The 13613-nt window shown below is 31.4% G+C and overlaps 1 protein-coding gene across 1 annotated transcript; it reads right to left on the reverse strand.

Moving 5' to 3' along the window:
* Nucleotides 1-4005: 4005 nt before the first annotated feature.
* Nucleotides 4006-6954, reverse strand: LOC108466744 (protein SET DOMAIN GROUP 41). Its single transcript, XM_017767120.2, has 4 exons — nucleotides 6168-6954; nucleotides 5997-6103; nucleotides 5426-5524; nucleotides 4006-4998 (listed from the first exon to the last, which is right to left on the reverse strand). The coding sequence occupies exons 1-4, from the start codon at nucleotides 6886-6888 to the stop codon at nucleotides 4033-4035; spliced, it is 1893 nt and encodes a 630-aa protein (XP_017622609.1). The 5' UTR covers nucleotides 6889-6954; the 3' UTR covers nucleotides 4006-4032.
* Nucleotides 6955-13613: the final 6659 nt, after the last annotated feature.

Below are 13613 nucleotides of genomic sequence, written 5' to 3' on the forward strand. Positions count from 1 at the left end.
ATTACATTATCTCCCTTAGGTACGATTCTTGGAATACTTCCATATTTCGTTGTAGAACATTTTATATTACAATTTGACATGTACACTTGAAGTACATGCCGCACTTCATTTCATATCTATAATTTTGTATATTTTAGCGCACATATGTTGGCAGTCAGTTGTCCTCAGATGTGACTTTTAACTACATCAACTATTCCATTTGTCACCGCCTCTCATATAATATGATCTTTTTTATCAATGTGTTTGTCCGTATGACACCTCACACCCGACTCAAGCGGAATATCCGAATACAAGAGGCCACATCCTTTGCCGTAGCAACTTAGACAATCTGAAACATGATATCGAAGCTAGATCAAGAAGTGTGGCACACCATTTAAAATTAATATTCAATGATATGCAATTAGTGTATATATATTAAGATACCAACTCACCCTTAGGGTATTTGAATCATCATTTCTTTTCTTCATACATATAACACAATTCTGCATGTCATTATATCAATTCACTCTCACGGGGTTTAAATAACCATCATACCAATAGATCATTACCCTCAAGGTATTTGTATGAACTCTTTCATATGCCAAGTAAATCAAGTTCCATTGTTTTAATTTAGCCTTGTTTTCTTTTTACATTTTAGCCTCTATTAATTGAGTGAGGACTCAAGAATAGATATGCAAATTAGTACATCAATATACGCTTATGACCCTTAAGGAATTGAAGGTAATGATATGTACTCGACCCTCCGAGTGCTATTCTCGATCCTCTGAGAATTTGATAACTCCCCCACCCTTCGAGAACACTGAAGTTAGATTTAATATGTCAATGTACGCTCTTAACCCTCAAGGAATTAGATCTAATTATATGAATTCAACCTTCCAAGAATTAGAGTCTTGTTCTTGACCATCCATGAATTAGAGAACTTTCCTACCCTCCGAGAATACAAGAGTTAAATAAAATGCACTCAGCACTTTAACATCCTCAGACATATTGAATTCTATGACATGTCAATTATATCCAAAATTCTGTCTGACGTCATTTAATAGTTCATTCTCGTTATCGTTATTAATACACAAATCCTTCAATTTTCATGATAATATCATAATTAAAATCACTAAAATATATTTAGCATTTTACCAATCAATTTCATGATCATCAAAGTATGAATTCACATTTCCTATCATCAAAAGACACCAATAATTCTATAAGTTTTAACTATTTAATAAATTATGCAAACAAAACAAATTATACTTGCACAAACTAAATGAGAAGCAATCGTGGAGTTCTATTTTTATTTAATCTTCAAAACCAAAAGGAGAAAAAGTGTGGGAGAAGATCTCTTCTCTTTCCTCTCCACAGATTGGAATTAAAAGCTCCATCAAGTGACCGGTTAATGGTAAGCAAGTAGGTGAAAATCACATTAAACTAAGCTAGCACATTAATCATCACTCACCTTTAATCTTTTTAAAGCCACATTTCATCCACCTAGTTTCCCTTAACATGAAGGAAATTAAACATATATATAATAGTTATCCATCAAATAAGCTACATAAATTCTCATGGTTTAATTACAAGTTTCAATTTAGTCCCTAGGTACTTAATGGAAAACTTGCCCTTTTAGTCCCTCATTTTTTACAAAGTTTCAATTTAGTCTTGTGAAGAAAATTATAAATTATACTTTAACAACATTATTGAATCCTCCTTAATGACTAATTTGAATCTACTAATGTGATTAGTTTAATAAAAATTTGTTTAAATCAAGAATTTTACAACATCGACATTTTCAGGGTGTTACAGTTTGCTTATGGTTTTTAGTTTCTTTGGTGTTAGCAATTGTCACACTTTTCCCATAACAAGAATGACTTTGAGATCCATAAGGAACTTCTAAAACTTGACACTTCTCCACACTATGGCTTCGCCGCCTAAGACAAAAATATAGCCTAATATCATTTTTCTCGAATCTTGACACACTTGGAAGTCAAAATCTATATAACCGATAAGAGTTAAATCTCGTTTTCCGTAAATACTTAAGTATATGCTTAACTATTTACTAGTATTTTGGATCTGGATTCATCTGATATTGACTCATCAATCCTACTACAAAACAAATATATGGATGTGTGCATAACATTGCATACATAAGAGTTCCTATTGTCTAAGTATAACGAAAATTTCTTATATACTCTCTTTCTTTCATTGTATTAGGACAATCCTTTAAAGAAAGATGAAAACCCAATATGAAAAGTTGTGGACCCTTCTTCGAATCATCCATAGCAAAACATTTCAATATCTTGTCTATATATGAAGCTTGCAATAATGCTATCACTTTGTTCTTACGATCCCTAAGGATTCAAATTCCTAGAACATAATTAGCTTCACCTAAATCCTTCATACTAAACTATTGAGTTAACTACAATTTAACCAATGATAACGTTCCTTCATCATTCCAATAAGTTGTATGTCATCAATATAAAGAACTAGAAACACCATCTTTCCATTTACAATATGTTTATAAATACAAGGTTGATCAACGTTTTGTTCAAATCCAAAAGTTTTGATCCCTTGATTAAATATTTAATTTCATGAGCAAGATGTGTGCTTAAGTTAGTATATGAAGCTAAGTAGTATGCAAACTTTATGTTGTTTTCATTTAGCTATATATTTGGGTGGTTGCACCATGTAGATGTTTCCTTCAAGATAGTTATTCAGAAACGTTGTCTTTATATCCTTTTGTCAAATATCGTGATCAAGAACTACTGCAATGGATAATAAAATACAGATCAACTTGAACATCACTACTAAAAAGAAGATTTCCTCGTAATCGATACCTTCTTTCTGTGTGTAATATTTTTTCATTAGTTTGGCCTTGTAGGTCTCAACGTTTCCTTCTATATTTCTCTTCTTTTTGTAGATTCACTTACACTCAATGGGTTTTATCCATCTAGTAAGTCAACAAATTCCCACACTAAGTTGGATTTTATAGAATTCATCTTAGCTTTCATAGCTACTTCCTAGAGCTTGAAATTAGTACTATGCATTGCTTCATCAAATATGAGTATAGGCTCAGTGTTAAGAACACTTCCACCATACTAGAAGAAACCAAGCCTCCGGGAGACCCTCCCACCATGACGAAGCTTCCTATGCTACTGATCATTTGTAGATCTACAATTCGGAGTAGGATCTAAAATCTGGTTTCCTTTATTTCTTGAAAGTTAATCTAATAACAATCTAATTTAAGGTTTGAAGTAGTTCATGTAACTTTCTTCTAAAAAAGTCGCATGCGTCCACACCTTAATGGTTTGATCTTTCGTGTTATAAAACAATTCACCATTCATTCTTTTTGAATAGTCAACAAACATGCATAAATTCATCTATGAATCCAAATTCTTTACATCTTTATCAAGTATATGGGCATCCCCAAATTCTAAAATGATGGAGTTTTAGGTGAGACCCTAGTTGATATATCATTCATAATGTAGTAAGTAGCTTGAAATGCATATCCCCAAAAGATATAGACAATTGCAAATAACTCAACAACGAGAGAATCATATCTAGCAATGTTTTATTCTTTTTCTCTATCACGCTATTTTTTTGTGAAGTACTCATCACAATTAATTGGGATAAAATCTCATTAGGTAAATCTAATTGTTTCTCCGCTTTAACACAAACCCTTAAAATTTATAGAAACTATCACATCGAAACCATCAATTAAGGTCATAGAATTATAAAGGTCATAGAATTTATTTAAAAACCTTCTCGACGATTTTATTTCCAATTTCAAGTATTAATGATAAAAACAATTACAAAATACATTCTTTTCCTAATCTAAACTAATATGCCTACCAAACTTTGAGCTTTTAAGATTCTTAGTTTGCATTTCAAAAAAAAAGAAACGTTCTTAGTTTCGATAAAATTCAATTCTTGACAACTTCGTATATTAAAATACATTAAATTGATTCTAAATGATTTTTGTCGCACATTTGCATTGCATGCCCAATGATAGCTGTATTTCACAATTTAATTAGTTTTCATTAATCAATAAACAAAGTTCTCTACATGATTCAGAACATGAGTGGTTAAATGAGAATTCTGTCCATAACAAATGTGTGCTAAAATTACACCATACACTAGGGAATGCATACCAACCTTGTAAATATGTGTCCTTGCATTAATATACCATTCTGCATGATGTTCACAATTACTGTCCTCTTTTATGAAATCAACATCCTCTTCAACGCAATGTGGGTGTGCAAGCCATCTGAAATCAAATGGATCTTTGACTGTTTCAAGGTAATCGCAACCATGAATGAGAAACCTCCAAAACTTGGGCAACACGCTTCTCACACAAGCAAGAAAGTCGCTAGAGATGTTTCCGAAATTTGTTCTCTCGGCTTGGTTAAGAATTGATTTGGCACCAAATATGTCCATCAATGAGCACTCAGAGCATTTATACTTCACAACTGTCGACAGCTCTGATATAGGCAACCCCAATAAGTTCCAGACAGAGCTTCCAGCAATGGTTAATAAATATTCCCCCGCCTGTTTCCAGAAATTCACAGCAGACACAATCAAAGAAGATTCTGAGCAAAACAAATGGTGAGTTGCACCTGCCAGCAACAGAGAGTAACCTGCACTGATCCTACTCATTTCAAAAGCTTTCAATTGAGATTCATCTGTTTTTGAATGGAAGGATAAGAAGTCACTTGAACGTATTCTATATGCAGAAGCAAGCGTCATGTAAGAATTGAGAGCAATATGGTTAAAGGGATGAAACTTGCAATTGAGCCGTGATTTTCCATCCTTGCTTTCTAATTGCTCAACATGAAAACCTCCTTTTAGCACCCTCTCAAGCTTCTTACAACAGGATTCAGGATCACCAACTGATAAGAACTCAGTAATAGTTTCATCCACATAATGAGACAACTTTTTATTCGCTTCATCCCTATAAAGGTTGAGGTCAAGGCCTGCACTTGAAAAGCTCGGATTGGAAGCCAAAATTTCCTGAAATTAAATGTTGATGATTTGACATGCTTGTTTATAGAATTAATGAGTCTCAAACAAATAATAATATGAATACTAGAATTTCAAGAAAAAAAAAAGATGGAAATAAATCCAATAAAAAAATATGGTTAAAATGTGATCATTGTACAGAGCATAAAGAGGGAGATAAAATTCCAAATTATCTTCTGCCATAAGCATAAAATTTACTAATGTGTATGAGGATCCAGCCCTAGCAAGTAGAAAGCTAAAACAAACAAAGCACTACATAAGGAGACATTTCAAAACAGTTTTAAGATAGATAGCAAAAGTTCTTGAATTTTGATTCATTGCAAGCCTCTAAGCTGAATTTAATAACGCTGACATGTTCAAGTAGCAAGAAACGGAAACACTTTGATTAAATCAGAATATTTAGGCAGTTTCTCATTACCTCCAAAGCATGGTCAACCAAAGTTGAAGGAGACACAGTGCATCGACTACAAGAACAGGTAAATTGATGATTAAACCACAAGTATGATTGCCTCATTGCCTACAGAAAAGAAGTGAAACAATGGAATCAACAAAAATACATATCAACATATGGGACAACACATTAATCCACAGCAATTCAGCAAGTTTATGTTTCCGTCCCTTCCTTGGCCTGTAGATTAACTTGTATATGGGAAGGTGACCACAGACACCAAAACTCAGCATTTTTAGTGATGACTTCTTTTTTAGTTCTCGAAGCAAATGCAAAGTGCTTGACGACCTGAGTACATGATTTATCATCTTTACCAATGAGATCTACAAAAGTGTCGATTCTACTTATTTTAATCCATGGGAGATTGAGACATTAGCTAGATGTATAGGTATCGTTTTTACCATTTTACTACCTCATTCACTCCATTAATTGAAGCTCAACACAAGTGTAGCCACATTGCACACATTCATTTTGCAGTTCAAATCAAGCCTTGATAATCAAAACAACATTTAAATTGTTATATTAGAAAATAAGCAAACACCTTTGGTTGAAGCAAATCAGTGTAAGAAACACAAACTTCCTCCCCTTTTTTTATTCTTTTTATACTCCTCACCATTATTTTTGGACCGTATTTGTATCCTTCTGTTCCTGCATCAAATCAAATAATACATTAACGTATAAAATTTTAAAATAAATTAGTAAAAAGTTCAACCTTTATCGTACTCAGAACAGCTACAAACACCAAAGTTTTCCTCTGAAATGCTAGCAACAATTCGTAGTGCGGAACCGGAGTCCTCCCCAAACGACGTAGCATTGGGAGGCGAAACTATGAATCGATAACAAGCGTTAGGCGAACAACTGTGATTGATCCAAGAGAAGCTAGGATCATATACAGCGATTCCTAGAGAACGCCCGCTCTCGTCCTGCACTTCCACGGCGTTGGTTACAACTAAGCATAAGACGGCCTCTTCCAATAAAACGTCGTCGCCCTGGTCTAAACTGAGCCCCTTTCGTAGTTTCCTGGCGGCTGCCATGGCAATTGCTCCCTGACGGATTTGGGAGGCGAAGTCGGGAGATGAGGTAAGCTTAAGGTAGTTAGTGAGGAGGCCGTTGGTAAAGCGGTGGAGGTGGGGACAGGTGGAGGGGAGGGAAAGGAGGAGGCGGAGAGCAGTGCGGAGGTCAGAGGAGCGGGGACAGGTGAGAGGGAGGAAGGATTCGGCGGAGGAAGAAGAGATAGGGGAGTGGGAGGAGGAGCAGGCGGCGGAGCAGTAGAGAGGGCCATGGTGATGGGGAAGAGGAGGGAAAGAGAGAGGGGAGAAGCAAGAGGAACAATGGGAAGAGAGGAAGGAATCGTGGAGGGAAAAAGAGAGGGGAAGGAGAGGGGGGGTTATGTCGTCTCCTATTTCTATGTCTTGCTTCGCTCTCATTTCCATCTCTTCCTATTAACTTACTCAAAACCTACCACCCCCGCTAAGCTATTTTAGTTCTAAAATTTTAATAAAATCAAATAAAATAATTTAATTCGGCTAAGGAGCTATTAGTGTAAGAGGATAAAATAATATTTTGTTTGTTTTACTTTTTGAAAAATAATATTTTCTTTTGAAAAATTAATATTTTTTTATATTTGGATAAATCTGTATACAATATTTGATAATTTTGTAAAAATATTTTATAAAGATTGTTTTCAACAAAATAAATATATATTTGATTTTTTATTTTTTATTTAATTGAGTTTATTTTATACTAGTAAATTTATATTTTACATTGTTCCTTGTAAAATAAACACAATATAAATATATTTGTTATAAAATATTATAGTACAATTTTCTTTTAACAATCAAAATATATTTTATAATGAGAAAATATTTTGTAATAATCGATGGCATAAACTTAATAATAAATAATGCTTAATTAAAATTTAATTTAAATTACATATATTACATATTAACACATTAGAGTTGTAAAGGATAAATGAAGCTAAGCATTATTTAAGTAAATACTCATATTTATATAATTAAAGTAGTCATATTTTATATCAAGTTAAAATATGTCATAAATCTTTATACTATTCAGAAATTTGAAATTTAGTCCATATATTTTTATTTTTGGGTTAGTCCTACTTTTTAGATATCAAAATTCGAGTTCAGGTTGTTAGTATTATTAAAAAATTTTGTTAAATTCATATTCATTATAACTTTATTCTTTAGTTACATGAATACTGAATACTTTTTATTTAAAATTGTGACATCAAAAAGTTAACAAAAAATTTAATAATGTTAACAATTGGACTCGATTTTCAAATCTAAAAAGTAAAGAGGCTAAATTTTTGAAAATAAAAGTATAGAGACTAAATTTCAAATTTGTAAAAAGTACATAAACTTATGACATATTTTAACCTTTATACTATAAAATATTTATTATTAATATATTTATAATTGTAATAAATATTTATTAATTAAATATTGATATTGAATATCTTTCAATAATATTTGAAGAATATTATTTAGAATTATTGTTTTTAAAATATATTACTAAAACAAAATTGAAATATTAAATAATTTATTAAAATAATAATTTATATTAAAATTGAAATATTAAATAATTTATTAAAATAATAATTTATATTAATAATTTATTATATGATAAGATAAAGATAATTAAATATTTATGTTTAATATTATTGAAAATTATAATATTTTATTAATTTTAGATATTTTTAAAATAAAATTTATTATTAATATAATAATATTTAAGCTTGATTTAAGTTAATTTTATATAAAAAATAAAATTACTCGTAAATGAGCTCTTTTCGGAAAATGAATTATGCTTTTTAGGAGAGTAAGTCATTTTATAAGAAAAATTGCTTATTTTTGTTGATATGTAAGTTATTTTTCGTTGATGAAACTTTTTTCATGAAACAAACACATAAAATGCAATATATATATATATATATATATATATATATATATATATATATTCTAGAAGCTATTTCATTGAAACAACTGAAGCCTAAATAATAAATTTACACATAAGTGGTCTATACATTTGAAATTTTAATTGCGATTTATATCCGAAATATAATTTTGATTTTAATTTAATTTTATATATTTATGAAAATAAGTATATCCATTTATTTTTATGTTGAATTAATATAATTATTTTTTATGTAAAATATAAAGTGATGCTAAGTGTTAATGTTGTTAATAATTTATGGTAATTAAATAAAATAAAAAAATCTTGTATAAAATTCATTCTTAACATTGCAAATCATACTAAAGTTCATTTGCAGCTTTAATATTAATTCCTCAAAGTCTACATCCCAATTGGGCTAAAAGATATACTACCTTATTAACAATTCAACCTACATAATTAAAATTTAAATAGTAATAAATTTAATTATCAATGTTTACATTTTCTATTAATTTGACTCTTATTCTTTTTTTAATTAAATTTAGTCATTGACATTTAAAAAGAGTTAAATGGTTTTTCTTTAACAAAAATACTAGCTAAACACTAATTTTTTAACAATTTTGGTATGACAACCTACATGTGATGTGATGTATTTCGATATAATAAATTAAGCTCTTTATGCACTTAAGGACCTTTTTTAGCAATTGGTTGAGTCTTTTATAGTTTTTTCATATATAGGTTAAATTTTATGTTAATTGCAAATTTTAGCTTATTTTATGTTTATTTGAATAAAACAATAATTATATTCCATTACGGAGTTATTTGTGGTACAAGATTTTTGCAAGGACTTAGTTCAGAAGAATGAGAAAACAAGTGAGTTGACTAGAGCTAAGGTCATGACATCACCTATGTAACACCTCACACCCATGTTCTAAGCCGGAACAAGGTACGGAATATTACAGATCACGAAAATATGAATTCACACATTTACCTGACCTTACATAATTAATTCTTCTAGCTTGAACAAAAATAGATAACATTAACAGATATACATAAATACAAGTAAATTATCAAATTTTGAAAAGTAATATTTTAAACCAAATTAATTATAACATATAACAAAATGATTCAGCCCTCTATACATGCCATAGTTCCAAAATAGTGTTTACCAAGTACCAAAAAGTATTGATAGTGTGGATGGGTCTCCGACGATCTCCAAATCCCGAGCTGGCTTAGTAACTCTATAAGATAAGAAAAAGAAAAGAAGATAAGCATATAGCTTAGTAAGTAAGTACGAAATTGATATATACAATTTATCAAAGTAAAACAATCATACTAGTATATAATCACATATTCAGGACAGGTTGTTTTCTAGAGTCCCGGTTTTAAAAAAATCATATCTCTAGCTATAAGACTCGAAATTCAATTCTGTAAATTTTTCCTGAAACTAGACTCATATGTAGGCCAATTAGTACAGTTTATTAGTTAAAGTCTCCCCTGTTTCAGGGTATGACTACTCTGACCCCTGTGCACTACGAACCAAATTTCTCCCTGTACAGAATTCCAACGACCATGCCATTTGTTTCTCTTAAAAATAGACTCAATAATGAATCCATGCATATAAAGTATGACTCTTAATAATTTTTTTACAATTTATGGTGAATTTATAAAGTCAAAATAGGGGATCTCAAATTCATTCAGACCCTATTTCACAAGAATTCAAATATCACACAATATAGAATTCTTTTGCTTCCCCTGATTCTTTTATGTGAAAATAGACTCATTAAGCTTTATTTTCATATATCATTTGCATTTTTATTCAACTTCCATGATTTTTGGTAAATTTTTAAAATCATGTAACTGCTGCTGTCCAACACTGTTTTATTTCTAACATTCACTCTTGCATAATTCCACCTAGTTCTTTTTGTTATACTAGAATTCGCTCAATTATCAAGCACATAGCTCCTAACTTTTCATATATTACCACTTTATCGATTTTCCCCATTGAACTCAACGGAGAAATAACAAATATACCATTTTTTACACATATTTCCCCCTTCCACACTTATAGTCGAAGCTATCTGATACGCATAGTAGCCTGCACTTAGTACTACACATGCGACCAATAATCCGGTACACATAGTAGCCTGCACTTAGTACTACACACATGACCTCACCATCTGATACACGTAGTAGCCTGCACTTAGGAATACACACGTGATCGAAGTCATTGAGTACGCATAGTAGCCTGCACTTAGTACTACACATGCGACTTAACAGTATGGTACACGTAGTCGCCTGCACTTAGTACTACACACGTGTACTCACAATAGGTCATTTGTATTGTTCCTGTTCCGAAGGTTCAACCGGGAAAATCTTTCCTTTTTCACTGTTAACACTTATTCACAATCTAATTAAATTTGCAAATTTCCATCATTTAATCGTTCTATGGACAGCCACCAATTCATATGATAACAACATAAAATAACATAAAAAAATCGATAAATTATTCATGTACGAACTTCCCTCGGTGCAAACTTTAGAAATGTTATAATTTAGTCCGAAAGCTTTTCTTTTCCCCGATCACGATCGATTCCACGTCTTTCTTGATCTATAAAAGCACATTTAGTTCATTTAACACTCATACTATTTATTTCAATCCAAAAATCACATTATGGAAAAATTACATTTTTGCCCCCTAACTTTTACAAAATTATGATTTTGCCCCTAGGCTCAGGAATTTAATTTCAGCCCTTATTCTTATGTTTTATGACATGCTGATCATTATTCCCTTCTATGATAGCATCAAATTCACACTCTAACATGCACTTATGATTATTAGGTATTTTTACCGATTAAGCCCTTTTACTCGTTTTCACTTAAAACCGAGTAGCACAAGTTGTCTAACATAATTTAAAGCCTCATATTCTAGCATAAAACACCAAAATACAGAAATTTCACCTATGGGTATTTTTCCAAATATGAACCCTAGGTCGAATTATTGCTAACATAAGCTAAATCGAGCTACCGAGATTCCAAAAACGTAAAGAACATTAAAAACGGGGCTTGAAATCACTTACTATGGAGCTTGAAAGCTTGAAACAAACCCTAGCTATGGAGAACCCTTAAAATTTCGGCCTAATGAAGATGATGGACAAAAATTGGCTTTTAATTTTGTTTTTAATTCATTTTAATAACTAAATGACCAAAATGCCCTTACTACTAAACTTTCCAAAAATTCCATCCATGTCCAATTTTTGTCCATAGACTTAGATATTGGTCAAATTTCTATTTAAGACCTCTTCATTAATATTCCAAAGCAATTTCATACTAAAAACTTCTAGAATGCATGTTTTGCAAATTATTCGATTTAGTCCCTAATCTCAACTTAAGCACTTTATGCATAGAATTTCATCACGAAATTTTCAAAAAATCATGCAATCATATCATAAACCTCAAAATAATTATAAAATAATTATTTCTATCTCGGATTTGTGGTCACAAAACCACTATTCCGATTAGGCTCTAATTCGGGATATTACAACCTATGGATGTCGCAACATTGTGCATAGTTTATCAACTAATGAGCCAACCTTCAACAATTGTAACCTTGAGTAGTCTGATGTCAAGGTCGCGACATTAGTTCTTAATGTCGCGACATTGCATGTTCTTCTAAATTAGCAATTGGAGCCCATTGAAGTCAAGGTCACAACCACAAAGTCTAATGTTGCGACATGGACTGAATGATTTAGGCACCTGACTAATGAGAATGTCTTGACATTGAAGCCTAATAGGGACATTTCTAAAAGGTCAATTTGAAGGCAAAGTGGGGTCAAAGCCTTTACAAATTAGTTTTTAAGTGGGGATATTTTTGTAAATGTTATGTGACCGCAGCCAGACGTGCGAATGTCTGGATTGAAAATACTGCAGCAAAAATATATAAAATTAAGCAGCGGTCTCCACAAGTATACAGGTCAAATTGTAATATCATATTTTTTTTTACAATGAAACACTTGAAACATATTCCAAGGATCGCAAGTGATTGCATATTGGAAAATTTTATTATTAAATTAATTACCGAAAATAATTACCAATCTAATTGATTCATAAATCAATAGTGTTGATGCAAAATTAAAATATAAACTAATTAAATTAATTAACCTAAAAAATAACCTAATGGAATTTAATTAACCTAAGATAACCTAATGTAATTTCCTTTTCCTAGTGTCAATGATGCAAGCTCTTGACCTATGATCGATTAAATCTCTAATTACCAATTAAGTCGCTAATTACCCTCAACTGAGCTATTTACTACCCTTAGCTAAGAACACTTGTCACACCCTCTTTTGGTGACCTAATATTGTTTGGGAGATTGCACTGGTGAGAACGCCTAAGTCGTGAAACTTAGATGGGTTAACTTTAGGGAACTTCTTGGTGAAGTATTTCGCTGAGTTTGCGGAATCTTATTTCGCGGTTGGTGGGATTCTTATTTGGCGAACTCTCCTACTAATATGTCTGCCACCCGTGTTTTGTGTTAAATCATCTAGCATTCTAGTGGAGGTAACATGTCAATAACTAGGACACCTGGAGAGCCTTGTAGGATGTGATTAATTAGTGGAAGAATATGAGTATGATTATTGATTAGAGTTTAACCCTGATTGAGATTTGGGTTAGAAATAGCTATAAATAGGACAACCTAGTAGTGGAGAGAAAATTTCTACTTCATATTTTCTGCTTGCCTTTGTTATCATTGAATAAAACCTAAATGTGTTCTTTATCGTTAAAAAAAGAGCTATATGTCAAACTTATAGAAAATTCTTTCCTTGAGTTTTCTACTGGTAAATTCTTAAATCCTTATTCATGTTTTACCAGGTAGAAAGGAGTTGTTGTAAGAGTTGTTTAGTAGGGTTTCCATCTAAATATTGGATACTGAGAACTATTTGCATGTTTATCAATTCATTTTATTTCATTAAGTTTTGGTTTTTCTTATATTTAAGGAAGTCATTTGATTGTTTTCATCAAGGATACGAGAGAAGGTCTTAATGCTAAAAGGAAAGAACCAGTTGAGTAGGAAGCTCTAAGTGAAGGTTTCTAATGAGTTTTTTTGTACCTTGAGTTGTTATCTGTATTATTATGTTTAAATTTACCTACTGTATATCCAAGTAAGTATCTTTAACCTTTGGTCCTGGTACTTGCATAAAAAAGGACGTGGTAAGGGGTCAATGTATGTACGGTTAAGTCAGTAAAT

Source organism: Gossypium arboreum, chromosome 6 (genome assembly GCF_025698485.1).
Source record: "Gossypium arboreum isolate Shixiya-1 chromosome 6, ASM2569848v2, whole genome shotgun sequence".
Lineage (NCBI taxonomy): Eukaryota > Viridiplantae > Streptophyta > Magnoliopsida > Malvales > Malvaceae > Gossypium > Gossypium arboreum.